Raw genomic sequence first — 27,506 nt, 5'->3', positions numbered from 1 at the left:
AAATATAAATAGACTAGAAGGTAGATATCAGGGAAGAAAAGTGTATAATAATTAACATTTAACATGGAGAAGGGGAAAAGATGATAAAAAGCAGCAGAATATGTGCATTGAAGGATGCTTAAACAAAAGAGCTGGAAGAGACCTCAAGAGGTCAGTCTACTCTGCTCCACTGCTCTGTTACAGGATCAACTGTTAATAAATGTCAGTATGATTCTCCTTGTCTTTTAATCACCTTTTGTTTGTGTTCCTTCTATGCAGAACTGCTGGCTGTCTATTCCTTTTTGTATATGGGGAAAAGCAATCATCTGCACAGAGTTTAAAAGCTTATACTTGTCCTACTGACTGCATTCAAACTATTTCAGATTATATCTTCAATTTGTCAGGTTCTTTCTGATTTTAAATTAACACCTAACGTGCATGCAACACTTCCATCTTCAGGTGAACAGCCAGATTTAACTATGCTCTCATTTCCATCATACAATGATATGTGATTTTTTTTTTTCCAATAAATGTTTGTAGTTTATGGGTTCTAAATACAGGTTAGAATTCTATACTCCATGGTTAAACTAAAAATCAGTTATTTTTAGTCTTTACCACCTGTAAACTGGGCAATATGATGTTGCAGAATCTGGATCAGAAATATAATTTATGAGAAAAAATCTTTCCTTCTAAGTATATTAAAATAATAGACAGTAAGTACAAATTTATAATGTACTTACTAGATTGTAGTGTTGGCATAAAAAAGGCTCCTTTGAAAGGGTCTGGCTTGTTTGTCTTTAAGGAGAGTAGGTAGCAAGTGTCATCTTTCCCTGTTTCGCAGCTGTGTTTGTAACAACCTTCATTGCTGTTTTACAGTAGTTTTTCACATCTGGCATGCCTTTTAAACATGAGATAGTACCATCACTGTGCTTACTTCTCCGTGTTGTAGGAGATTATGTATGGAGCGATCCTTTGGAAGGATGTGTTGCCCATCTTGACTGCAGTACATCTCTTAGTTTCTACTTAACTGGTTACTTTTCAAGAACTGTCAATATATAGACTCATCTGTCCCTTGCTTCTGAAGAGGAACATGCCTGAGTTTACCCGCCTGTTGCCTCTTAGACCTTGACCTGGCAAAACATCGATGTTCAAGACAGTGAAGGGTGCGATACAGCATGTGACTGGAAATCACCAGTACTGAGGCTCTCAGTGGTAACTGGTGCAGCCTTGGGAAAGTTAAATAGATGTGATACATTTCTGCCTCTCCTGGGATTTCTTTTAATGTCATTTGACCCTTTGGAATAAGACATAAAATACCCCTGAGTACTTCAGATTGTGTACTGTGTTCAGGGATCTTTACAGATACCAAACATTCACGTTCTGGAAATTGTAGTGCATAGTTCATAAGCACAGGCAGACAGGAAGTGCCTTTAAACAAACAAACAAACAAACCAACCCCTTTTCAGAATAGTGGCTGAGTTTTATAAAATGAAAAATATAAAATACAAGATATTGAGCTGGATTTCCAAATAGACTGTAAAAGACTTTAATAAAAGAAACTTACTTGTGGGTTTTATTTTGGTATTGGAGATAGGTACCTTACAAATATGTAGCAGATAATTGATATTATGCATATTAGTGTCATGACTGTCCTAATACCTGTGCTAAAATTGCTGAAAATGGTTTTATATTTCTTGTACATTATGAGATAATATGTACTGCATAAGAAAAACAATTGCTGCTGCTTTGTTAGAAAGCACTTCTGCAGAATTTTCCAAGTTCTTTTTATGGTTGAGCTTCTGTGATTAGAATTTCTCTAATTTATCTTTTCTTTGCTTATTTTATTTTTTTTCTCCTTTGTTCTTACCAGCATTAATATTTTGCCTTCACTAAAAAAGGCATAGCACTACAAGGCTCTGTGTGTGCTTTGATGTGTTGGCATCCATGCATGTGAACATGTCCCTATCCTTTACCACCCTTTTTTGTGCAGGATAGGAGAGGAGAAATGATTGTAAAATTCTGCAGTAGCAAAATGGTCTGCATGGTTTTTGTTTCATGAAGCACATCTTATGGAGAATCACGGATGCTTTATATATTTCATTACCTAGTTCCTGATGACCAAAGTGTTTGACATTGTCTGTCAACAGTTTACTCTAACCACATTCCTTAGAATAAAGTGTAAATGACTGTTTATGTAAATTAAAAAAAAACCACCTTAATTGCTTAATTCTTAATTTGGACTAAAAGGACAGGAATTCAGCTCACTGTCAAAGCATTTGTTTAGATTGTTTTCTTCCTACAAGTTATTGCTGATTTTTTTTTTTTTAGGATAGGCAGTTGTTTACAGAGCTTAGGTAACCCCTGTAAACGATACAGGAACAATTTAAAAAAAAAAGCAAGAGACCAACTTTAATTTTATATACTCTGCTATGCTTTTTCCTTTAGTAAGTTAGCAGAATGAATACCTTTCATGTACATATTGTAGAAGAAGTCAGTTTCTGAATTGCTGAAATAACAGTTATGTTCATTGCCATATTTATATATTACAAATACATACGTTTTTGCTATATAGGCAGGAAAAACTCAGTAATAGTCGGAAATAAATTACTTCAGGAAATAGCTTGAATCAACTAAAACATATTTTGCTATTTACAGAGAATGGTCACTAAATCAGGTTTTTTTTTAGATATGCTGATAGCAGATTGTTGCAAAAAACATTTCCAGTCTGAATCCTAGAGTTGAAGACTAATATTTATGTGAGATGAGAATGTATTTAGTGATGGCACGTTACTACCACATAGTGGAGAAAGCTAGAGTAGGCATAAGTAGTTTGAGTTCAGATAGTGTTACGTTTTTCTTGCTTTTGAAGGACCCCCGAGAGCATTTTATGTCTTACTGGATGTACTTCATTTGTTAAACTCCAACTCCCCTTTATTTTCTCTTTGTTCCCAGTTGTAGTAGTTGCACTGATGCATCTCACAAGCATTGTTTGAGGTTGCCACTTTTCAGCTTTATTTGTTCCTCATCTTAAATAACGTGTACCATATGCCTCACGCTTTGTCCTTCTTCAGTGTATGGCCAGCCTGATTTGGAATCTGCTCTGAGAGTGGTGGTATAGCATGAAGGCACTGAGTGCTTTTAGTTGTGAGTGTTATCTTTTGGTATTTTGTAGATTTAGAAGTAAGGCTGTGGAAGAAGTTGTAACATTAGTCTTTTACCATCCTGCTTGGCCTGGTTCGGGTTTGTGTTACCCTGTCTGTTTATCCCTCCCCTTTTTTGGTCTCTCCCCATCACTCATACAGCTTGGCTTTTCTGCTTCAGCAGCAGAGAGACCACAGACTGGCTATACACTGCTTTTGTTCTTTAACAGCTAGTGGAGATCCTTCTATTCCTAGCAAAGTGCTAGAACACAGCAGAGCTCTCTGGTGTGTGCAATACTGCAATAGTTCATGTCTGCTTGTGAATCCCCAAAAAGGAGTAACAGAAAGAGAGTCCAGGTTCCATTGCAAGGATGTTGACCTTCACAGTGGGTTTAAGTCCTACAGGGTTTGAGGCCTGAACCTACGATGAAGGCTGACTGCACAGCTTAAGGTAGATGTATCTGTTTCTCCCAGTCTTCAAAAGTTGCCAGCCCTTGTGAATTTAAGAAAGGCTGCCCTGGGTCAGACTGAAAGTTCATTTGGCTCATTAGCTTGTCTCCAACAGCAACCCCTATGAGATAGAAGAAGAGAAAATGCTTTCCTGACATCTGCTCCCAGCCTTAAGTGGTTTGGAGCTAAGACGTCTTTGTGTTTAATAATCCTTATGGGTGTCCCCCCCCTTAATTGTCCAAGGCCAGTTTGACTTCTGTAAGCTTTTCACCACTGTAACATCCTGTGGCAGTTTCTTAACTATGTGCTCTCTGAAGAAGTCCTTTTCTACCAGGTTTTACCTGGCAGCTACTTCCTTGTTTACCTGATAACCCCTGGTTCTTGTGTTAGATAACAAATAACTGTTTTGTACTCATTTTCTTCATTCCACAAAGGAGTTGAAAGGTGTTCATCACATTTGATTTATGTAATCTTTTTTTTCCAGGCTAAAGAATCTTAATGTATTTAGTTGTTCACCTATTGAAGCTTTTCTGTGCTTTTTCTCATTCTGGTGCCGTTTCACGTATTTCTTCCTTCCATTTTATTAATTTTTTGCAGTCTGTGACTAAAATGGTATTCCACAGGTGTGCCAGGCAAATGTGTAAATCCAGCAAGGCATAATGAAGGTTTAGCAGTGTGATACTGATTTGGACTGTAATTTATTTATTGTTTAGTGTTGTCCTCATCAAAGATTTAAACAGTATCACTGGCACTAATTGGCAATGGGAGAGTACTGTAAAAATCTTTTACTAAATTTTTAAAACCTTCTCTTGGAAGAACTGCAAGAATGTGCTGGTGATGATGCTCGTGTTGGAAGTGGCTGGCATTAACATCTTTGCAGGAGACTGCATCTAAGAGCATCTAATGTTTCACCTCAGAGAAGAGCTTGTCTGAGGATGAAAAGGTTATTAAATGGTTACAGTAAGCAATGAAGGATAACAATAACTAGAAGATTTTAGGTCCCACAAGATTGGTACAACAGCATTGCCTTGGAAGGAAATCCCAACACTGTCACTTGAGCTGTTGAAGCTAGAAATAGGTGTGAGGTGTCTGTTAGGATGCTCTCCTGAGTTTTTCATAGGGTTATCTCATTTTTTTTCTCCCTCATTTTCTTTTATTTTTTTTTCTTTCTTCTTTGAGGAGGGAAATTGCTTTATTTTCTTTTCCCCTTTATTTTCTTTTCCCCTTTATTTTCTTTTCCCCTTTATTTTCTTTTCCCCTTTATTTTCTTTTCCCCTTTATTTTCTTTTCCCCTTTATTTTCCCCTTTATTTTCTTACTCCTGAATGCCTGAGGTTTCCTGAATCCTCATGCTTTTCTGTGTCCACTTTGTAGCAAAGTCCAGTGCCTGACTCATGATTTCTAAGTATCACTCTCAGCAATGTTATTTTCATGTAATTCTTAAGTTTCAAAGCTTCAGATAATTCTACTTCTTTCTTTAAAATGTCTGATTACATGTCATTTTTCTTCTGTTTGAAAGTTGCACACACTCAATTGGAGTAACAGGAATAGAACATGACGCAGATTTATATTGTTTTACAGGTTGAAATTAATATTTCTGTCCATAAATATTGAATTTAGTCTCCCAAAATCGTAGTTTAGGAGTTCCTGCCTTGCCAGGAGAAAATTTACCTTTTTTGTCCTGGTAATTGCTGATGAACTTTTATGTTAACCAGAAATCACAGCTCAAACATACACTTTTACTGTGGTCAGCTGCAGCAAATATATTTTTTTATCTACATCTAATCTCAAATTCAACTCTGTTCTTAGTGGAAATATAAAATTTACTATGGTGAGGTAAGGAAGATTAAAAAAGGCCTTGTGATTAAAGCTTTGGCCTCTAAAAAATTACTTGCAAGATTAACCACTTGCCACAGACCTAAGAGTCTCGAATTAATTTTAGTTTTTAAAAAATTAGATTCTAGTGTTTAGATTTATAGTACAGTCTGCAAGCAATCCTTGCATGTATGGGAAATACTCTGATGTGAATAATTTATTATTGAATTTATTTCAGCTCTTTCTCACTTTTTCTGTGAACTTAGTAAAATTACGTTATGAAATACCATCAGCTAAATGCATCTTTTGCCAAGAAAACATACTACCTTGTGAATGGTGCCTAATTGTCCACCCTGAAATACGTTTTACATTAATTTGGTAGATGTTCAGAGTACTTTATTAAATCGTACTTGTTGCTAAGGAGATGGAGAAATAAGAATTTTCTGATGTGTTCTGTTTAAAATACAGCATAACTGTTAAATGTTTAAAAAATTTTTGTAGAAAACAAGTACAAGTGAAATTATTTAGTATATAGAACAGAAATGCAGAGTGACATTATGTTTTTTTTCTGTTTGTTTCAGAACCTACCCCTACCCACCATGTCACTAAATTTTCCAAGAGTCAAAATGAGTCATTATGAAAGCTACTATTTTTTTTTTCTTACTACTTAAAATATTTAGAATACAGGTCTGTATTCTAGAAATGCACACCTAATAACCCTTCCTTATTTTAAATTTCTGATCTGTACCGCTTACAATGCTTGGTGGGAGTAAGTCATGAGCTTTGACTGCAAAATTCTGTTTGCTGCTTTGATCATAAGCCAGGTGGCCTTCTGTGTTTGTTTACTTCTTTATTCCAGGCTTTTTAAAAAATATAATACAGAGTGAACTCTTGATCCATTGATTTAAAAATTTTGGATAACTTTTAACAGTGCAGTGTATGAACCTTCCTCTTTTTACTTGCCTAGAAGACATTGCTAATAAATTTCCAGAGGTCCTTGCAGGACAGTGTAAATGGTATTGGTCTTGCACTGATCAGCTGACTAGGTAGTTTAAAGTTCTTTGTGACCTTCCCTATCCTTGAATTCTGTTTGTATTCAGGATAAAACCGGTATTACTGAATATTTCTGTCCATGAAGTTGACTTGCAGTAAGTCCTCATGAAAGGCAGGCTCGTAAGCATAGTAGTAACTTCTTTGGCCTTACCCGTGAACTTTTTGGGGCTCCCCAGCTGAATTTTCTTCTTTTGTTGATCCTCCAGTTGCTTTAGACAGTGCGTATTCTTTTACTTACTTTGATTGTCCTTTTCTTTGGTTTAACTGTAGTGAAACCCTTTGAGATAAAGCATACGAAGTACATGTTTTGCATTCCTGTTATGTTTCCCCTAACATTAAAAAATCGCAAGTCCTCAAACTCTGATTTTCTTTAAAAATCATATAACATGAAAATTAATGTATTGGTTTCATTTCAGTGATCCTTTGACTTAGGCCATTCTGCATGTGCACTGTATTATTCAATTCTTGTCATAGGAATGTGTGAATATGTCTAACATGTAAGTTAATTTGGAGATTCTGAGATATAAGTATCCGTAAGGACTTAAAGAAAACACCAAGTATCATGAGATTTGCTATAACATTTGGAAGACTTATTATTATACAGAGAGCTGTTATGTTGTAGATAATATAATACTGATAAACCATTTTACTATTTATCCATTTACATATGTAGTCTTATTATTTTGTTTATTTTTTATTAGCAAGATCAGCAAGGGGTGAATGTATATTAAGTAGTTTCAAACTCTTCCTCTCAGCAAAGATTTCATGAGTTTTGTAGTCAATTGTCTAATGTTTAGTTATGTTTAGGAAGAATGTTACCTGTTCTTTAAATTGATCCTATATTTAAACTATTTGTTTCAGCAATTTGAGAGCAATTACCATATATTTCTGAATTGTGTTAGAACAGAGGCCCTACAAGCTTTATCTGTGGTGGTAACAGGAATCAGCTGTTCACAAACTTCTGTTTAGCTGACTGTGAGAATTTCTCTAGAGGAAAAGAAATTAGGATGAACAGTTCTACAAAATTCTCAAAACTTATAACTGCTTACAGATATCTGAGGACCTACTTATACCAGGTAAAAAAGAAGTTCCTGTAGTTAAAAATTCTTAAAATGCTGTTCTTGACAGGCAAAACTTCAGAAAAAAGTGAGGCCTCAATTCAAAGCTCTTAATTTGTAATACTAGAAAGGGAAAAAATAGTTCTGTGTTAGTTCAGGTCAACAACTTGGCAGGAATTTTAGTCTGAGTTCAAGGTTTCTGAAACCAGAGGCTTGAGAATGTTAGCAGGTTTCAGGGCTGGTAATGAAGGGGAAATACAATGATTTCACAGATAGATGAGATCTAAATCATAGTCACAATGTTTAAAGGAGTTTACTTGAAAAAGGTAGAAATACATACGATAACAAAGAGAAGGAGGTGTGTTAAGTGTCAGTGTTGCATATGTTCCTTGTTGTTAAGTAGTAGGGCAGTTTTTGAGTGCTGGTGGAAAAAAATAATGGCTTTTTGGTCTTGGGTAGGGTTGAGCTTTATGCTAAGAATAATATGACTGAACAAGGCAAAATATTTTTGAGTCCTTTACCCACAACTTTGGAAGCTCATAAATTATTTCAGCACAGTATAGCATTATGGAAAGCGACACTTACTAGTATTTTGTGGTGCTGTTTGGTGTTGTTTTTTGTTTTTTTTTTTTTAATCTGGGATGCCAGTTAATTTCTTGCTGGAAAGTGTCTTGGGAGATCATATTGTGAAAGGCAGTTGTTGAGCAGCAGCAAAATCCCTCTGTGACTTCTCAACTCATCTACTCTCAGCATTACAGCGTTATGAAATTAGTGTGACATTTCTTAACCCTCCTTCTGGAAATACACTTCTTTTTATGATGGTTCTTAGTTTATAAGATTCTTAATACAGGTGGAATAAATTTTTTGTCTAATATATTTTTCCTTTGTTTCTACCCTATTTTTAATGAAAAACATGGTCATCCCAGGGAGGAAGCTGCATTTTTTCTCCAGTGTTCCAGTTGGAAAACAAACAAGACCGCCATTCTTGTACCTGCTGAGTTGAGGAAAGGGAGAGGGGCTACACTTTAGAGAAAATAAAACATGTTTGGACTTTAGTCTTAAATTGCACTACTGCTCAGGAATAAGAAGCATTCTCGTCCAACTACGTTTGTGTAGACAACACAGGAGAATTCACTATGTCTGTGGTTACTCTGTGCATACTGTAGCTGCAGTTCTGTGAGGCAGAAGTTATGCTCCTTGAAACTTCCTCATTTCCAACGCTATTGTTTTTATAGCTTGCCAAACTCATTATTTGTTTTAAATCAGCAATGAAAAGCCATTTCTCCTTGCCTTGAGGAAATTTTTGTTTTAATGTAATTTGCTACTGTAAAACCTGATAAGAAATGTACTAAAACTGTAAGAGACGTTGTATCAAAACTGTCACTGAAAAATATTCTTATCTCACATTTTACATTTTCTTTCAATGTTCACAATAACTCATTGGGAGAAGGTGACACCTGCTAGAATTTTATAACCCTGTTTTGTTTATATGTAAGAATTAAAAAAACCCAAAAGTCTGGTTTTAAGCTATAAATTCAATGCTGAATACTAGAAAATTTTCAAAGTTTACAGTCATCTTCAGTTTTTCCTTGACCAAATTATTTTGAGATTCCTTACTACAGGTATTTGTTATGCTCAACTTTTCAGAGTCTGTTTTTTTCCAGTTATTGCAAAGCTTATTAGGGATGAGACGCTTGCACTTGCATATCAGAGAAACAAGGTCTTAGAAATCAATGTAAGGGACAGAACTGTGATCAAGAAAATGTTTCTTAACAAATACTTTGGAAAGAAATCTGGCAGTTTTTCAAATGGAAGGAAGTAAGCACTTGATGCAAAAAGCTGCCTTTTAAGGTGGCATCATAAAAGTCCTTCACCTTTAATTCCATCCACAAGTTACCTTTTTTTTTTTGTGTCTCTGTGTGTGTGTGGCTCTGGGGAGTCTCTTCTCTAGCCTGCCTGTTATTTGAGTTCTAGTAATTGACCTGTGTTGGTAGCTAAGAACAATAAAAAGAAAATGTAATTTTGTTTATCTCTATTCTATGCATAAAATTATATTTCTTCTTCTCATAGCATGTATGTCCATTGTGTACCACTTCATGTTTTTGTAACCTTTTCTTTTCTTTTAAAAGGTAGTAGCATGAAGTTATTGTCATTTTCTTGGGCCAAACTTGTAAGCTTGTTCTATATAGTTCAGTGTGCAGGATTAATTGAATAGACTACTTTTATTTTGGTGGATGTATGTATTTTAAGGGGAAGACCAGTTTACCAGGAACTCAAAATACCCTATTTGAGTATCATTGAATCAAAGTTGTGGTATTCATGATATTTGTTCCTGATTCGTAGGAATGTTCTTGATTCATAGGATTCATTGGAAGATCCAGTTGTGTGGAAAAAAAAACCCAGAATTGTACTTGTATTTAAAATTGTCAATATAAACTTGAAGGCAGAGATATTGAAAATATTCCTTATTTAATTTGACACTAATTAAAACTCGTAGTTACCCTTCAGGTTTATTTTGTGGCTTGGAGATGATTAACTACACGGGAAGAGAATGTTGTGTTGCTGTGGTGTTCCAAATGGGCCAGCTTGCTTCTGGTCCATGGTGATAGCAGTTTGCTGCTCCAACAAGTTTGTATTGTTAAGCAAACACTTTGCAGAGCAGGTCAGAGCATTAAGGGAGGGTGTGCATAGAAAGGAAAAAGGGAAAGATACGGAGTACTAGAGTTGCACATCTCTCGTGCTCTGATTCTTCTACATCTCATTTTCCTTTACAGTTTGGTACAGCCAAGAAGAAAGGAAATGGAAAGTAGCGCAAAGCTACCTTATATATTCCTCTCCTCTTGAGACCAGACACAGATGTGATAGTGGGTTCCTTGCCATGAGTGGAAGTAGCTTCATGAATTGTTGCAATGGCTCTGTATGTAAGTTCCCCAGTAAAACTCACTTCTATCTAGCCGGTGCTCCTGTTGGAAAAGAAAAGGTGGTTTTTTGGAAGCTGTTGAACTGGTAGTTAGCAGCTGCTCTGTGGTGTGCTGTAGTGGTGGTGCAACAATGTCCAGCGTTTGAAGTGGATCAGACTTTTAAAAACTGGAATATAAATTCAAGTTGCTTATTCTCAAACACACATCTCTTTCTTAAGGTTTCTTAAGTCTTCTGCTAACAATGGCCTTTCTGCATCTACCCTGTTATCCTATCTCCAGTGAGAGTGGGCATGCAGAAGAGTGCTTGAATGCAGGCTCTGAGAAGCAAGGAAGGCAAAGCTGAAGGCTTCTTAGGCGAAGTATGAGCAACAGGATAAAATAAATTGATGGGTGAATGCTGACTGAACAGATACTAGATAGGGACAGCCTGCTCAGGAAAGTACAGGGAGTGGAGTTGCATGGCTTGGCAAAGGCTGAACTCTTAATAACTGAAGAAAAATTCAGTGCTGAATATCCAGGCTGCCCTGTTCCTAATCCACAAGCACTGGCTGGATTCTAGCACAGGGAAGGACAAGGTGCCAAAGTACCACACGGGAGCCCCTCCAGCAACCCAAGTGCTTCATAGTGAGGTCACCTGGAGCATATGGTGATGCTAGGGCCAGTGCAGCCATTGCTGCTGCCTTTGTCTCCTGGGCTGCTTTGCCCATGAGCTGTTGACTGCAGTCAAGGCTGTCAGCCTAAGGAAGCTGGGTGAGAGCTGCAGCAAAGCAGCTTTGTGAAGCCAAGCATCCAGCTGTGTGTCCTCATAACGTCTGTGGAGTTTGGGAGGCCTCAGGGAGTTGCCCAGGTGCTGTAACAGCTCTTTGAGCTCTGCAGCACTTTGGAGCAAGGAGAGCATACCCCCATTGCCTCAGAAACCTCAGTGTGGAGGAAGGAGGTGACAGACAGTGAAGCCCTGGCCTGTGCTTTGACTTTAATAATAAAGAAGTCCACTGCTTTTGCCCCGGCCCCCTCCCCTTTTTGCAGAGAGGAGTGCAAGGATGAAGTAAGTATGTATCTCTGTCCGTCAGTATTGACCTAGTATTTCTCAGTGACTTATTGCTTAAGGGTTTTCTGAGTCAGAGGTTGTGTTCTCCTATTTAGTATCTACATTTAAAGAACAGGTTTTGCTCCCATTATTTTTCCAAGTTTCTTTTTGAACCCTGTACCCTTTGGCATCTGTAACACATGCTGTGGCTCAGAGTTCCATAACTTGAATGTGTTTGTAAGGAAAAGGTACTGTTGCTTCTTTATTTTGAATCTGCCACCTGTTAGTTTAATTTGATGCCTCCTTAATTCTTTTTATAGGGTGAGCTGGTGAGAAATCCTTATTCTTTATTCATGGTCTTTATTTCACTTTTTAATTTATATTCTGGTGTCACATTTGTTATCCTATAAAGTAGTCATGTATAACTTAAAAGACTTCTTGAGATCTTAGAATCATATTTTGAACATAACAGCTGTCCAGTCTACTTGGAAAGAATTGAAGTCTTTTATTAATACATGTGCTGTGTCCCTGAGCCTCTTTTTTCTCAGTATGTGAAAAGATCTTGCCCACACCTGGAATCTCAGTGCACACGGATCTTGTGATATGTGTTGACAATTAGTTTATCTGATTTAACTGTAAGCCACCTTTCACCTACAGCAAAATTATTCTACGCTAGCAGCTTATTCTGACTTTGTGACGTTGCGTGCTGGTAGTAATTTCCCACTGATCGTATTCATTACATTGAGATTCTGAAACATCTGTCACATCAACATCCTGTTTTACAGTTCAGCATTCCTGTTTCTCCATCTTGTTTGTCTGCATTATTTAAATGTCTCTGTTCTGTTTTATACTCATTCACCATTGAAGTGTAGTCACTTTCTAGCCTCTCTCTTTTTTGAGTATACAGTGTTACTGTGATTCTTCCACAAAAGGATTCATCATCTTAACCTGTGTGCTATTCAATACTTAATGGCTTTTCTCAGCTATCAAAATTTAAAAGGTCACAGAAAAGTATTGAATTCAATTGCTGACACTGTTCCTTTTTGGTTTAGATGAAGTCTTCTTCCAGTACATGCTCACTCTTTCTTCTAGTTTTGGCAAATCTGCCTGGAATTATTCTTCCCAGAATTAGCCTCTCTAGGGCTATGAGCTTTATATTCTTTTATTTATTCTCCTTCCCTTCAATTCACCTCTTTTACCCATATAGAAAAGAAAACCCTTCCTAGTTCTGAAAATGATTGGAATGATTTGATGACTTCTGCATGTGAGAGAGGAAGATTATTTCCTTCATCCTTGATACCTTTTTCTCTTTTCAAGGAGTTCAAGCTGGCCTTTTGTTAACAAAAATTGCTTGCTGGTTGAATCCAGTAACAAAGTTCTTGCATTGAATTTAAGATACCTGTGGCTATCTCATGGTAGGTACTGGAATTATGTCTTCATGCTCAGCGGCGGGGAAAAATGTGGTGTGTATGAGAAATGAAAACAAACAGAAAACTGTTTTGTGATTGTCATAGTGTTTAGTAATATACTGATGGGAACTGATAAAATCCAGTTGATCTGGAGGGTCCTTAGCAGGTCAGTCTGAATCATTTATATCTGGAGAATATTCTGCAGATGTGAAAATGGCATTTATCAGTGTTCTTTCTTAAAAGCTGAGACTAGAAGAGAGGATTTCTTCCACAGCTCCTGATTAGGATTCAAGCTTTATTGCTGCCATACTTTTATTACTGATTGAAAGAAAGTAAAGATAAAAACTATTTGTATGATTTATGCGCTTTTAAAAAAATTCTTCTTTATTTTTTTATTGTAGATCCAGGTTAGAACTAAATACAAACCCCCAAAACTTAAGGAAGATGACCGTGTAAATCTCTGGTTGCTTAGAATGGCAGAATCTCTGCCTGGACGATTCACAGGAATTGTAGTTTTGTTTTTAAGTGAGAATTCCTTGGTTACTTTTTATACTAGTTGGAGGCTTTGAACTCTGGTCTCCATCAAGACCTTTGGGAGAAATCTCCTTTTCTCCCAAGGGAAATATGGAGAATGGTTAGTTCCTCAGAAGATTGGATACATTTTCTGTCTAGAGTGCTAGAATCCACAGATAATTTGGAAGTAGAATCTAGAAAAAACAATCTGGACTGTGACTGGTTAGACTAAACAAATGGCAGTTTCTGGGGTACTAAGAGGAAAATCTGGAAATACTTTGGCAACACATCTGTTGTTCAATGTGGTAAAACAACTCTTTCTGCCTTAGGAATCTAAAACAATTTCTGTGACTTACAGAAGTATGTACAGGTTCAGTATCAAATTAATGAGAATACAACCCCAGAAGGATTTGAATTGGTACATTTTCTTAGTCAGAAATTTACCCATTTTATTGCTTGCTCTGCAGCATTCTTCTTGGCTATTTTTTTCTCCAAATATATATATATATTTTTTCTCCATATATTGGTCTTTTAAATACAACAAGGACAGTGTTAATAATGCCAAGAAGGTGCCAGTGATGATCCCTTTAGCAGAAAACAGGGCTGGAAAGGATCTTGAGGTTACCATGTGTAGTAGCTGACCTTGGCCAGTGGCCAAGCACCCACACAGGCACTCACTCACCCTCCCCTCCTATGGCCAGAGGAGACAGTAGAACAGCAGAAGCAAGAAAACTCATGGTTCAAGATAAAGACAGTTTAATAAGTGAATGAGAGAGGAAAGAAAAACAAGTGATGCAAAGGAAATCACTCACCACTTCCCACAAGCAGACTGATGACCACCAAGTCTTGGAGCAATAGCCACCTGGGAAGACAAACCCTTCCCTTCTGCTACCTGAGTTTCAATGCTGAGCATGATGTTACACAGTATGGAATATCCCTTTGACCAGTTCAGGTCATTTGTTCTGGCTGTATCCCCTCCCAGTTTCTTGTCCACCCCTAGCCTAAATTTTTGCTGGGGCCAGAGTGATATAAAAAGAGCCTTGATACTGTGCAAGCACTGTCCAGCAGCAGCCAAAACATTGGTTTAGTCACAAATCCAAAACACAGCTCTGTATAGGCTGCTATGAAGAAAGTTAACTCCATCTCAGCCACGCCATGGTTTCCCCATGTCCCAGAACGGAATCGTCAGAGTAAATACACTTCTCCCAAATAAATACATGTATGTATGGTTTGGGGTTTCTCTGTGTGTGTATTTCAGTTTGATAGAGTGGTGTCTTTTAAATAAACCACTTTGTGTGGTTTGGTGTTGATGAATGTAGGGAATACGATAGATTTGTGATCAGAAAACCTGCATACAGCTAATATGGCTTGGAAAAGTGATTGCCTTTAAATGCTCAACAGCTCTTTAGAGTACTTAATTTCTGAAGTATTACATACATTCATTAAAAATTTTGGCTAAATCTGTGATAGATACTGAATCATTGCAAATCTGGTGCAGCGCGTAGGCCGTCAAGGCTGACTTTACAACTGCTCTGTCTTCAAATTTCTGTGGCTGCCACTAGTACCAGTTTCTCTCTCTTCTGCAATTGTACGTGTCTCTTCCCTTCATTGTGTCAGTTGAGAATAGAGTGGTGTTAATAAAAAAATCTTCAGGCTATCATGTATTTTCAGTCTTAACAAGAAGAAAAGCCAGACTCTGGTCACTTGGAAAAGGCTGAAAACTCATTCCTCTCCGTCCCAGAGAGCTGAAGTCTCCGTCAGTTTTTCAAAGTACAAAGTTTAATTTTAGTAACAGAGAAAGACTTTGATCAGTTCTGATTTTCATCTCGCAACCTACCCAGTGTATCAAACTTCCTTATAGTTTCAGTACTTGTATGTCAGGTTTTAGGAATGATCTAGTACATGTAGGTCAAAAAGCCTGATAAGATAATAATATTTTAATAATATTTGAAAGCAATTAATTGCTCCTGATCTGTCAAAAACTTGCCTTTAATTCAAAGAGAAAGCGCTATGGCTTGCAGTCTGCAGCACTCATATATTGAGGAAAAGGAAGTGCGTCTTTCACATGAGAACTGCTACACAGAAACTGTAGAGAAATGACCATAGTTGTTTCATTCAGATTCTTTATTTCTCCTATTATACAGGTGAGTAGCTTAGCAGGAGTTCGTTTGAGAAATAGGTCCTAGATTTTGTATCGCCTGTTTTTCTTCTTTTTCTCTGTGCAGGTAATTAGGACAGGACCTTAAATTAACTGCTTTTGAAACCCCTTGTATATTTTTGTTTGTATAAAATTTTCGTTTAGTTAGTTGACTTAATATAACTTGCAGGTAAAACTTAAAGTTGTTATCTTTGTATAAACAAAATCAAAGATTTTTGATTCGCCTAGTTGTTCCTCAGAATATGTGGGGTTTTTAAAAAGTAACTTTTTAAATGCTGACAGAAAATGCAAAGCTTGACTTGAAGTGTTTTCCTGTAACTAACTACGTTGGCACAAATAGGTGCAATTTTATACATGAATGGTTTTGAATTAAATGAGATGCCCACCAAGTGCTAAATTAGCATTAATTAAATTGGCATACATCTATTACTACTTTCTGAGCCATCAGCATATTGCCAGCTAAAGTGCTCTTCAGTTGACACGTGAACATACATTGCACATCCTCTGACTAATGTTTCTTTGAATATTTTACAAAACAAGGCAGTGTTAATTTTACTTCTGTATTGTTACAGAGCTCAGTATGTGTGCGCCCTTAGTGTCTCAGGCTCTTCTTGTAGTTTTGTGCAACACAAATGGAGGAGTTAGAAAGAAAGCCCTTCTGCTATAGAAGAACTTGCACATTGGTTTACCGTGGAGTGTACTAGCCTTGCGTGCTGCAGCTGAACAGGGTAGCAAACAGGTCATCAGAAGGCTTGAGAAACAGGCAGCCAGGAAGGTGGCCATAGACTGAACTGTTACTGGTGGAAAAATACATTCCCAAGCTTGGCATCTGAGTCTGCTACTGCCAAAAATATCTGTGAATGGTCTGTTCTGCAACACATTAGGGAGAAAAGGTTAAAAAGCAGTACAGTATTAATACTACAAGCAAGAGGAAGCAGTGCCAAAACAGTGTTGGATTTATCCTCTGGCCAGTTTTCTTCCTAGCTGCAGTATGGTAGAAGGCCAAAGCGAGTTGCAGACTGTGTTTCATTCATACCATATAGAAGTTGCAAAGAAGGGATTGCTGTGCAAACATCCACTATCAAACAAGTTTTGGTCAGCTGTTACTGAAATACCAAATAGTTGGGTTTTTTGTTTGTATGTTGTTAGGGAAAGTTTATTAGTCCTATTAAAGCATATTAGTTCTATAAAACCCGAAATATTCAAACAGGAGCAAGAAACTGCTCTTATTTTAAGATTTAGGAACAGAAGAGTACTAGAATTGTTAATGCCGGAACAAGGATGTTATGCTGTTAAAAATTCCCACTTCAAACAATTGTTTTTATCTGTTTTTTTTAATCTTCTTGGCAGACTCCTTAGTCACCATAATTTTTACATATAAAACTTGCCGAAGTTAAATAGAATGTGGGAAGAACATGCTTGTTCTTAATTAGCATGCATTTAGAAGTTGAGGAATGGTGGTGGGGAAAAAAGACGCTTTGCAGTACTTAATACTTTTGCTAGATTCAGATACTTATATCTGTTACTGTGTTCTTAGTCTTTGAAATATAAAATAGTTTGGGTTTTTAAAAAAGTTTCATAGCTTAAGAAAAAAAAAATGTTCAATACATAAAGGTAGAAAGAAAATGTGAAATGTCCTAGAAAGTTAAAGAGCCAATTGGTTTTTTTTTTTTGGTGCAGCACTGAAATTAAGAAGCCAAACTGTACTGATATCGCACTTTGCACTCGCTAAGGTGGAAGTAAGCAGCTGTTATACAGCTCAGTGTTAAACACAATAGTGCAAGGGTCATGCCAGTAAAAGCAAAAAATTAACTTCCTGTGTTGTGCTGGAGAAATTTTGCACGTGCTGTTCTGAAATTAAGACCTGACCTGAAAGGTAGTGTCTGCTGATACTAAGTAATGAGGTAATCGTCATGCTTTTCTGCATTGCCTCCACAGATGTGACGCTGAGCAGCTGGCTTCCCTCCCAGCTTCGTTAAACTTGCCTATGGAAGGAAACTTATTTAGATTTTGTGGTTGGCTGAACAGCATTGCTTTCTTGACTTGAAGTTAGAAACAATAAGAAAATTGCAGATCAGTTTCAGTATTTTGATTTCAAAGAAAATGGCATGAGCAAAACCTCTCGAAATTGCAGGATTATATAGTTGAAAGAAACTTGAAATAAAAAATGTAACTTTTAAATTTCATTTGCACTTTTATTGGAGTGCTTGTAATATTTAGGCAGGACTGGTGTGTTAATAAAACACAGTAATAGAAAAATCACTGAAGCTTGAAGATAAATAGGTGATTCTTAAGTTGCTTGGATATAATTCATAAAAATAAGATATCAGAAATACAAAAATGGAATGACCACTTTCAGATCTTTTTGTACTCTTGATCTGTACTCTTACAGAGACAGTAGCAGGCCACAGTAGCCAAGTGACTGACCTAATATTGCCTGTTCTTGGCGATACTATAAATGTACCTTTGAAAGGAGTAAAAACGAAACTGCAGTCTTGTTTGGGTGCGGAATTACTCAGCTAAGATGAACATGTTCAGAACTACTGATTATTAATGAATACTTGTTCCAAGGAGTAAACTTGAAAGTAGTTCTATATTGCTGTTTATAAACATGCCTGTGCAGCACCGTTCTAATGCTGGTGCGTTTACCTCTCGAGGGACTTGTGTGCTGGGGAAGGCATACTATCGCTCTTCTTTAGAAACATAGTTTCTAAAGATTTGAGTTTCATTCCCTGTTGTGTTGTTTTTCAGTGAAAAGTGGCCCAAAGGCTAGGTTTGTTAACATGTGAAACATTGCTGAGAAGCTACCGCTTCCTCCCTTTCTTTCCCTCTTTTCCTTGTGAAGACTTCTTCAGACTGCCTTTGCCTTTTTCTCCAGTTCCATGATCTCCCAGGTCAAGCAGAACTGCTTTCCCATATTCATCAATCTGCACAAAATCCAGTCTTATATTTCCTAAAAAAAAAAAGAAAAAAAAAGATACACAAAATGAATATGGCTTTTGTCATCTTCTTCACCAGTGCTGTTTGTTTTCCTCTGGTTGCCCTCATCACACTACTTGCTATAGTGATGCAATACCTTCTTGCTTCCCTCGCTTCTCCATGCATCATTTTCCTTTTATTTTACTTATGACTTCCTTGGGTCCTACCACTCCCAGTGGGATACCCTCAAGGACTCTTACCTCTCTAATTATGAATACTCTGTTTATTCTCTCTGGGTAGTTCATTCTATGTGCCCTGTCAGCAATGAAAGGGAGTATATCTCCACATGACTTGATACTGAAGAAGGATCTGGTAGCTCAACGTATGATAAAATCCCTGATCTTGAATGACTAGATGATCCCTGAGGTCCCTTCTAACCTGGGATTCTGTGATTCTGTGACACATTCAACCTTATTATTTAGTGCAGAACAGAACCTATGGACTCTTGATTTATTTTTGTAAACTCGGGGACTGGCAGTTTCTAATTACTGTGTTCAGGTGCCTCTCCTAACCGTGCATCTACGCCCTATCACAAAATACTATAGCAGTAGTTTAATTGGCATAGTTTTGCATCCACTTCTGTTTAAAGTTTGGAGGACAGTGTAGAGGTTATGTTGCTTCCTAATGCTGGCCTTCAGGAATTAGCCAAATGTGTGCAAACATTTGTAATCTCTTACCCAAGAGCAGAATAGATTTGCAGAAATAATTCTGTAGTCAGTATGCTTGCAGTAGCTGTTAGTGTTTGCTTAGATTTTACAGCATGGCAGCTAGAAATGTGAGTATGCAACTAACAGAAATTAGTTAATTACAAAGCAGCAGCTTGTACCAGTTGTACATAATGATAGGCACGGAATGCAGCACTAACATGAGCAGCTTGTTTTTGTAATGTTTATGTAAGTATACTATCTAGATTTTATAATTTAGTAACACTTTAAAAATATTTATATTGGCCCTACCGGCATCTCAGTTTTCTTGTTTTTATTTCAGTGTATATATGGTTAAAACAAAACTGCAAATATGATTTGAAAATACTCTTACTGTACTAAACTATATAATGGATAAGGCAGTGTTTTGAAAGCTACTCCCCCTATTCATATAGAATATCCTCCTTCATGGGGGGCCTTGCAAGTGGAGAAATCTAGTGTTGTATATTACAAGCTATTGGTAATAAGGACATGAATTTGACAAGGTAATATACAGTGTAATGATGGAAAAATGAGCAGGAAATTGACGTGCAAATTTGCAAGTGTAAATGAATGAATGTAAATCCATGTTGCCCATTGTTATTAAGGTCTGTAATAGAAAAGTTCGAAATCAATACAAATACTTAAAAGGCTTCATTAAAAATTAGAAATTGAAAATTATTTTTGAACTGGTGTAACATTTTAAGGTATATTGGGATGTGTCTAACCATTTTCACCGTATTGTGACAGATTCTCAGTAAAATGTGGGATTCAGGCACATTCGTCATTGCTTTATTGAGAAGAAGCAGGATTTTTTGTTTGTCCGATTATCAGCAGATTCAGGAAATAATTTCTTCCTCTCCTGACCAAAGCAATTCCACATTTGGCATTGAGCGTCATCTGAATTGCCCCAATATCTCAAAGGCTTGCACACCCTTTGACACCAAATCCTTTGTTGTCTATCAGATCGTTAGCACTAGAAAAAAAGGATGTAATTGTTTTCACGCACTGGTTATGCTGCTGGCCTTGTATCAGTATAGATAGGTAGTGTAATACTGAAAGTGGAATGTGGGAACTACTGATTACTTAATAAGTGTTACTTATTATAATTATTACTTCAATTACGTATGTTTATCTCAGTACTTGACTGTGTTTGCTGTTGATGCAATCAGAAGTTTCAGAGTAGCTAAATTTGTTGACATTTTGTGTAGTCAAGTATGGGAGAAGAGATCTCTAAAAGGTTTATAGATTGCTAATGCAGATGTTACAAAAATTACTATAGAAATGTGTGGAAGTTAAAAGTGTCAGATTAGGGTTCACTGGTTCTAAAGTATTTTGGAAGTATTCTGAAGTATTTAATGTGATTCTAAAGTATTGATAGGTATTGCATTCTGCAGCAACCATCAAGTCCTGTTGGCTGACTGAATCTTTTGCAAATGTAAACATGTACCAAAAGATGACCCTTCATTGGTTTTTATGTTTCAGAAATAAGCTTCCTGGTCAACAAGAAATCTTGACAGCAATGTTGTTCTTAGTTGGTAGAGTTTTATGACCTCATATAGGAACAGATGAAAATAAAGTTCCTTTTTGGCCCTACAGCTGCAGAAATCCCAGAACCTGGAACTTGTTGCTAGAAGAGGTGATGACGACTGTTGACTTTATCACATTAGGAAGTAATTCAAAATAACATTTTTCCTAGATTTTCAGAACATGATGTCCTTATTGCAAATTAATATTAAAGGGAAGAAATAAATTAAATGCTACCTTCTGATATTTGGAAAGTAAAGTTGAGAGAGCATTTCATAGTGTTGTGATACAAGTTTTTGGTTTCAGGTTTTATTTTTTAGAAGCACTGGACACATAAGAGGTTTCTATACATTCATGTGTGTAGAGGAATAGATAGCTTGTACATGTTTTCTATTAATTTCTATAGTCAATATAATGACTGTTATTAGCTGGCAAGAATCCAGTGTTTGGAGTCAGCTTCCCCGTCCTCGCCCCCAACAAAGATGAAGTCAGGAGTAATAATGCTTGTTTATTTGTTAAGGGACTCATGCTGAATTGTTGTTGAAGATGCCTGGAAACAGACCAGGACAAGTAACTGGTTTTAATATATCTCATTACCTATCAACAGTGATCAAACTTCAGATATACCATTTTCTGCCTTGAATAAATAGCACTACCTCTTAAATGCATAGAGCTAATTTATTCTGCAAACCCAATCAGGTCATTAGTTATCAATACTTTTATTCTTACCTGACTACAATTCTGTAAAACTCAAAATATGCCCATAATAGCAGTAGTAAGGCAAAACACACTTTAAAAACTGCATTTGTAAATTTAGATATTCTAGTGTAAAATTGCAATTGCATTAGCTTCAAATGAATTTGACATTTTTCAAAAGGTCATTAAGTTCATTATAAAAATACTCCACTCCAAAAATATGAGATGTAAGACATTGCAGCATAGAATCTTTCTGAGCTTTCTATAATCCAGAGAAACTCTGGTATTCCATAATCCATTCTAGAGCCCGAGGGGAATGGGAGAGTGGAATATACTTTATTTATAGGATGGTACACCATGAGGATATTCTGGGGCTGATGAGAGATTTCTGATTACCATCTGCTGCAACTACTCAAGTTTCAGAGTGGATTAACTATGTATACTGTGACTGTAAGATCCTAAATCCAGCTGTAGGCTGTTTGTCAGTAGTGGTAGACTATGTAAAATCTGCATTGGTAGAATGTCTGAGCCCTTGTCTACAGCAGAAGAGCTTGGCACTTGGAAGTCACAGTGTTAATGAAACAATTTCTCAGTCAAACCACAGATTTGTGTTCCTTTTAATGCTGCTTTTCCATTTTGAAGAAGATGAAATTGGAAATTGAATCTTTTGGGTCTAAAGGTGAGACAGTGGCCAAAACGGCTTTGTAGGAGTTTGCCAAATCAGCAGCTACGTTTTGGTATCTAAAGAAGCTGAAAGTGAGGGTAGAACATACTTTTGATTGACATTCTGAATCTGAGACACAGTTCAATGCATATCTTAAGATTTTTGAACACTTGACTTCTGTGCAGAAAGCACAAGGTGTTTTATGGGTGGTAGAAAAAAATGGGGTGTTGCAATAATAATTGTAAGGTTTGATACATATCTTTAGAAAACTAAGAACTTTACAGTAACAATTGTGAAGTTCTCCTGTTAAGCCCCATTCTTGAAGAGGCAGCTGTGTAAGTAACTATAGATATGCTAACTGGGTGATGGGTTTTGATGAGCAGCTTAATTTTGCCCATTTTTTTTTAGCGAGAAATACTAATTTGAGTCACTCTTATTCTCACACCAATTTTTAGGAAAACTGCTGGGATAAAATGGTGTTAACAGATGTCTGTCTCCTTTTTCAAATTTTGTTAAGATAGGCTAATACATTTAAAAGCTATGAGTAGGGAACAGTAAGAAGGGAAGACAATTAGGTGAATATTTAATGTATTTACATAATCTATGTGTTCTTAGAGAAGGTTTGTTCAAAAGTACAGACTTATCTATTTCTGAAGGAAGAAAGTTAATTACATCAATAAGGGTAAAAGCCTTTTTTTAGAAGAATGCCAAGACCTTACGTAACTTTTGTGCTTCAGTTGTCAAGTCTGTCATAATTTTCCTACTTGACTGTCTTCTGTGGGAATTTGCTGTCTTTTTAGGGAGGCTTTTTACCATTGATATATGATAACAATGTAACTTTGGTACTAGTGAAGCTAGTTTCATAAACTGTAGTTCATAATTGCAGCCTGCCTGAAGTAGTTTCTTACTTCAATAGATTTTGCCTTCCTGCAGTCCCTTGCATCCTTGCTAACTCCTGATGCCTGGTTACTCTGTTAGCTGAACCCTACAGCCTGAAAAGGGAGCAGAGAAGCTTCTTAATCTATTCATAAAACAGCTGCAACAGGAAAGAGAATAAACTGTGCTTAAACTCTTTTGGGCCCAATGCTTTTGCAAGCTAATTTTAGTAAACGTGTTTTGTAAATACGTGTTCTAATAGCTGTCTTTTTTTTCTTGTATTATTGCAGTGGTTGATTGATTAATGTTTGTGGTATGATCAATAGCCTTATGAGTGGTAGTTAGAGGCTCTTGTGGTTGAAGACTTGGCAAACACTTTTAAATGAAAAACACTGGTTAGTTTTTGTGAATCGGGTGGCAAGCTAAAGTAGCATCAGCGGAGGAAGAAACACACTTTTGCTTTTGACTAAAGAACTTGCTTTCTAACTTCATGTGATCACTGAATTAATAAAAAATTGTTTTTACTCTTTCTTGTAGTCTTAGTTGCCTAGGAGCAGTTAATTTACAATATTGGAAAGTACAGAATGGTAGAATTTCACAAATCAGACAGTACTGTGTTCAGGAAATGGTTAAAAATTTTGGCTTCTTCTGTCATTCCATCATGGTTATTGTTGTTGGGATGCATACTTCTTTATTATGTAGTATCTGCCAGGAAAAAAAACCAAAACACCCATGAAAGAACACTTATACATAATAAAGTAAATTTCCTACAAAGTCATATGAGGAAGACCATGGAGACTGGGAACAATAGGATCATCAGTTAAATTCTAAAAATGGCTTCTGCTTAGCTGCATGGCACTGAAAATCCAGACTACCTGGTTTTAATGTTTGATTTGAAAGATCAACAATGAGAATCTGGATGCTGTTCTGCAGCTAGTAGTTAGGGAGTGGTTACGCAAAGAAATAGCTTCTGTTGATGGAGTTAGAGACTGGGTGGAGTATAAATGTCATCAATTTTGTAACTAAAAGTTCCAATTAAAAAAAATTGTTGCTTTTTTTTAAAAAATAATTTTTTAAACTTCAGTTTTTGCCTGGAATTTTAAATAAAATTGTTTAATGAGATTTGCAGTAGCTCCTAGAAGACCTCAGGAAGGGTTTCATTTTGCAAGTTGCTAGCACTTAGTTAAGAAATTGAGTTGGAGGCAAATGATGTGTGCAATACGAAGAGAAGAATAGATCATTAAGTTTGATTCATATCTAAAAATGTGGTTAATGTTTGATTATAAATGGAACCTTTATTATTTGCCTTGTAACTAGTAATCTTTTTTACATACAATCATTCTCATAAAAGGAACCCTTTCTTAACTCCACTGTAGTTTCTACTTATTTGTGGATGTTGACTTCACAGAATTAGAATCAGTTGCAAAGATGGGTTGCAGAGCAGACATGATCTTCGAATCAAATAGTTTTGTCATTGTCTTTTTGTGTGAACTGGATAAGCTTATTTTTAATCATCACTGATTTTCCTTTTTTTGCCTGTTTTTACAGAAAAAATTCTTTCAGGTTAAACCTAGAGAGTCATGTGTTAACCAAATGGACATACAGAATTCAAAAATTATCTGTATCACAGAAGATCCAGATCAGTCGCTTATGTACCTGTCTGTGTATATGCTATGGCTTTCTAAATGCAAACAAACACTTCTAGAGGATGTTAGCAATCAACTGTGATTCTGAAGTAGATGGATCAAAATATCTCTCCCTATTCCCAGTCAAAATATGTAGCTAAGAGCCTTCAAAACGTTTGTTCCAAAAGTACAGGATGTTCCTTTGGGAGTAATCTGGTACTCACTTTATAGTAATTGAATATATCTACAGATAGTGACATTGAAATGTGAAGGGCCAGAACTCTTGGGGGGGGACTTTCAAAACTTAATGTTGGGAATGTCACTTTATGCGGCAGTAAAGGAGTTTCTGCTTCCAGTCTCTAGCTAAGATCACTTGACTGTACATTTACAAGTGAGAAAATGCCTGGAAGATTTTTCTGACTCTTACTCTTGTGTGTTAGTGAGAACAGTATTGTGTATCTTCAGTATGACAATATGTAGAGAATGTGTTGTACAGATATAGAGAATGTATTGGGTAATACTTTGAGACCAATATACATAAACATTTACAGTTGGATTTTATTTTTTCGGTCCTTTTTGGTATATTTCACCTAGCTTTCAGGATGAATACCAATTGTTCTTTTTTCTTTCCCACTTATCTAGTGCTCTGATATTATGTGCATCATTAGGGCCTCAGATGTTGTGGGCGAACCTTGTAATTCAAATAACATTTTTCATTGTAAGGAAAACTACTAATAGAAATTTTGGTAAACTTTTCGTAGAGATTGTGTCTATAAATTACTGAATGCACTTAAACTGCCCATAATCTACAGATCTGGGTAATTCTTGCTAATTATAAAGCACTGAAAAATCAGCTTAAGTGTGTTTTGATTAAGTTTTGAAAGCCTGTTGCTCAGAAATGAGGGCGCTACTACATGTGACAAACTGCGTGCAATATCCTATAAAATTCTGATGCCATCATATTTGTATCATTAATACTAATGAGAAGAAAGCACGTAGTACAAGAGACACATAATACAGGTGGTGATATTTGGCAGGATGCAGTGCTTTGTGCGTCTTTTCAAGGTAGAAACTATGTGAGACTGGAAGACGGCTATTAGCCATACTTCCCCCCCCCCCCCCCCCCTTTTTTTTTTTTTTTGGTATGTGTGTTTACATGTATGTACATGTACACCCCCAGAGTCCCCTAAACTTCTGTCCCCTCCCAGGTATTATACTCTTCTATTCATTTAACACAGAGCATGGTGTGCTATGCTTGAGAGTCATGGCTTGGTCCCACTGTAAAAACAGGTCCTTTTCTCTTTCAAAAATGTGAACCTGTACTGTGAAGTGTTTTTAACTCTAATAAATAAGATGTGAATAAGAGGTTATTTTAATATTGAAAATAACAAGTCCAAGAAAGCCAGAGTATTTTGTAAGGACAAAAAAGTTTTTAAACATTTTAAAAGCAAATTACTTTTTTTTGAATGAATGGAAAAACTTCAAGAGAGTCTTCACTCCTTTTTTTAATATCAGTTTTTATTTTTTAATGTAACATATTTTTTTAAATACCATTTATTGGAGGGTATGATGATCAGTTTTTCCTCTGCTACCACTGTGGTGGGGAGGAATAGGATCAGCTATTTCAAAAGTGATTCCAGGGCTGTGCTTTCTTCTGTCTGCAGTACTGAGCTCAGAGAACAATGCCAAAATGCTTACTGATCACCTTGATGTGTTTTGTTGAAAGTTTTTACAAAGAAAAGAACTCCACTGCATTTTTCTACTGAATTGATGGCATCTTCTACAAATTAACTTTTTCTTTATACTACAGGGTTGTTCAGCTAGTCTGCTTCTAAAAACAAGACCTAATAAAGAGGAGATACTGTTCTATATTGCTGATTTAAAATCTTAGCAAAAGGCTTATAAACTGAACAAAATACAAAGCTGTGATTCTTTCAGAGAATAGTGCAAATCAGTTTAAAACGTAAGAGTGCCTATAGTGAAGTAAACAAATTAAAGTTCTGTGTGGCAGTGTGACTTACTGTCTAAGCACTAAAATATTTTTGATAAATGAGAAAACACCCCGGGTTTTACCATGTTTTCTCCAACTCTAGTCTTTTCTGTCTCATATAAAAGATATTATCTGTTTTTTATACAGCCAGCAGGAGACAGATCTGTTGTATGTGCTTCCTGTCTGGAGTGCTCAGACAGTGGAAAAATAATTTCATTTTTAAGGCTTTAGGATCCTAAAGTAAACCCTTAAGAGGATATTTTTTCAAAGAGGCAAATGAGAGTTGGAATGTGTTTCCCATATAATATATTTTCCTTTTAATGATTGGGAGATCCAGACAGAGCATACCTCATTACTTATCTGGAAAAAAAGAGCTGACAGACAGTGAGGTGTATAATAAAATAGTTACCTTGATATCAGAGTTTAATCCAAAGATTCTCAGTTGTATTTATAAACGTTAGATTATAATTCTATGAGAAGATAATTTTTCCAGCGAAGTTTCCTGAGGAAGTGAGTTCCTGCATCTGCTGGCCACTAGCTAATTTCTACCAAATAAGACCAAGGGATAGAAGTTTCGGATGTAATTAGTTTTTCTAAAATTCAGCTGGATGGAGAAAAGAGACACTGTTTACTCCTCATTACAGTAACTTGGGGAAAGTGCAGTCACTATCTGTTCACTTAGTAGTGGCTTGCTGAGCAGCCTTTATTGCCTAGCCTTTCAGCAAAGGTGTCGTTCCAAATGAACCACATCATGTGCTGTCTCTTGGTCATCCTGCAAGCTGTGTAAGCACAGTACGAAAGGAAAGGATCAGGATTTGCACAAGGAGCATTGCTGGGGTTGGGAGGGAACCAGAAAAGGTGGGAAGAGCTAATGGAGAGGAGTGTGCGTGATTGGGAAAATCAAGTGTGATCAAAAATGGGACTTGGAGCAGTTGTGGAATATG

General features: G+C 36.5%; 1 protein-coding gene across 7 annotated transcripts in view; it reads left to right on the top strand.

Moving 5' to 3' along the window:
- The window catches only part of PLCL2 (phospholipase C like 2), a 105,363-nt gene that overhangs the window by 7,725 nt on the left and 70,132 nt on the right, over nt 1-27,506 (top strand). Inside the window, exon 1 of one of the 7 annotated variants that reach the window (XM_064444311.1) lies at nt 19,217-19,276. The exons of the other annotated variants lie outside the window; for them this stretch is intronic. Within the exon in view, the coding sequence (XP_064300381.1) occupies nt 19,262-19,276 (15 nt within the window). The 5' untranslated portion in view covers nt 19,217-19,261. Of the gene's footprint in view, nt 1-19,216; nt 19,277-27,506 lie in introns of those variants that run through there. 7 annotated transcript variants of the gene reach the window in all.

This window comes from Phalacrocorax carbo, chromosome 2 (assembly GCF_963921805.1).
Source record: "Phalacrocorax carbo chromosome 2, bPhaCar2.1, whole genome shotgun sequence".
In the NCBI taxonomy this organism is placed as follows: Eukaryota; Metazoa; Chordata; class Aves; order Suliformes; family Phalacrocoracidae; genus Phalacrocorax; species Phalacrocorax carbo.
The sequence above is the reverse complement of the archived record's forward strand: the minus strand, read 5'-3'. Positions and strand labels throughout refer to the sequence as shown.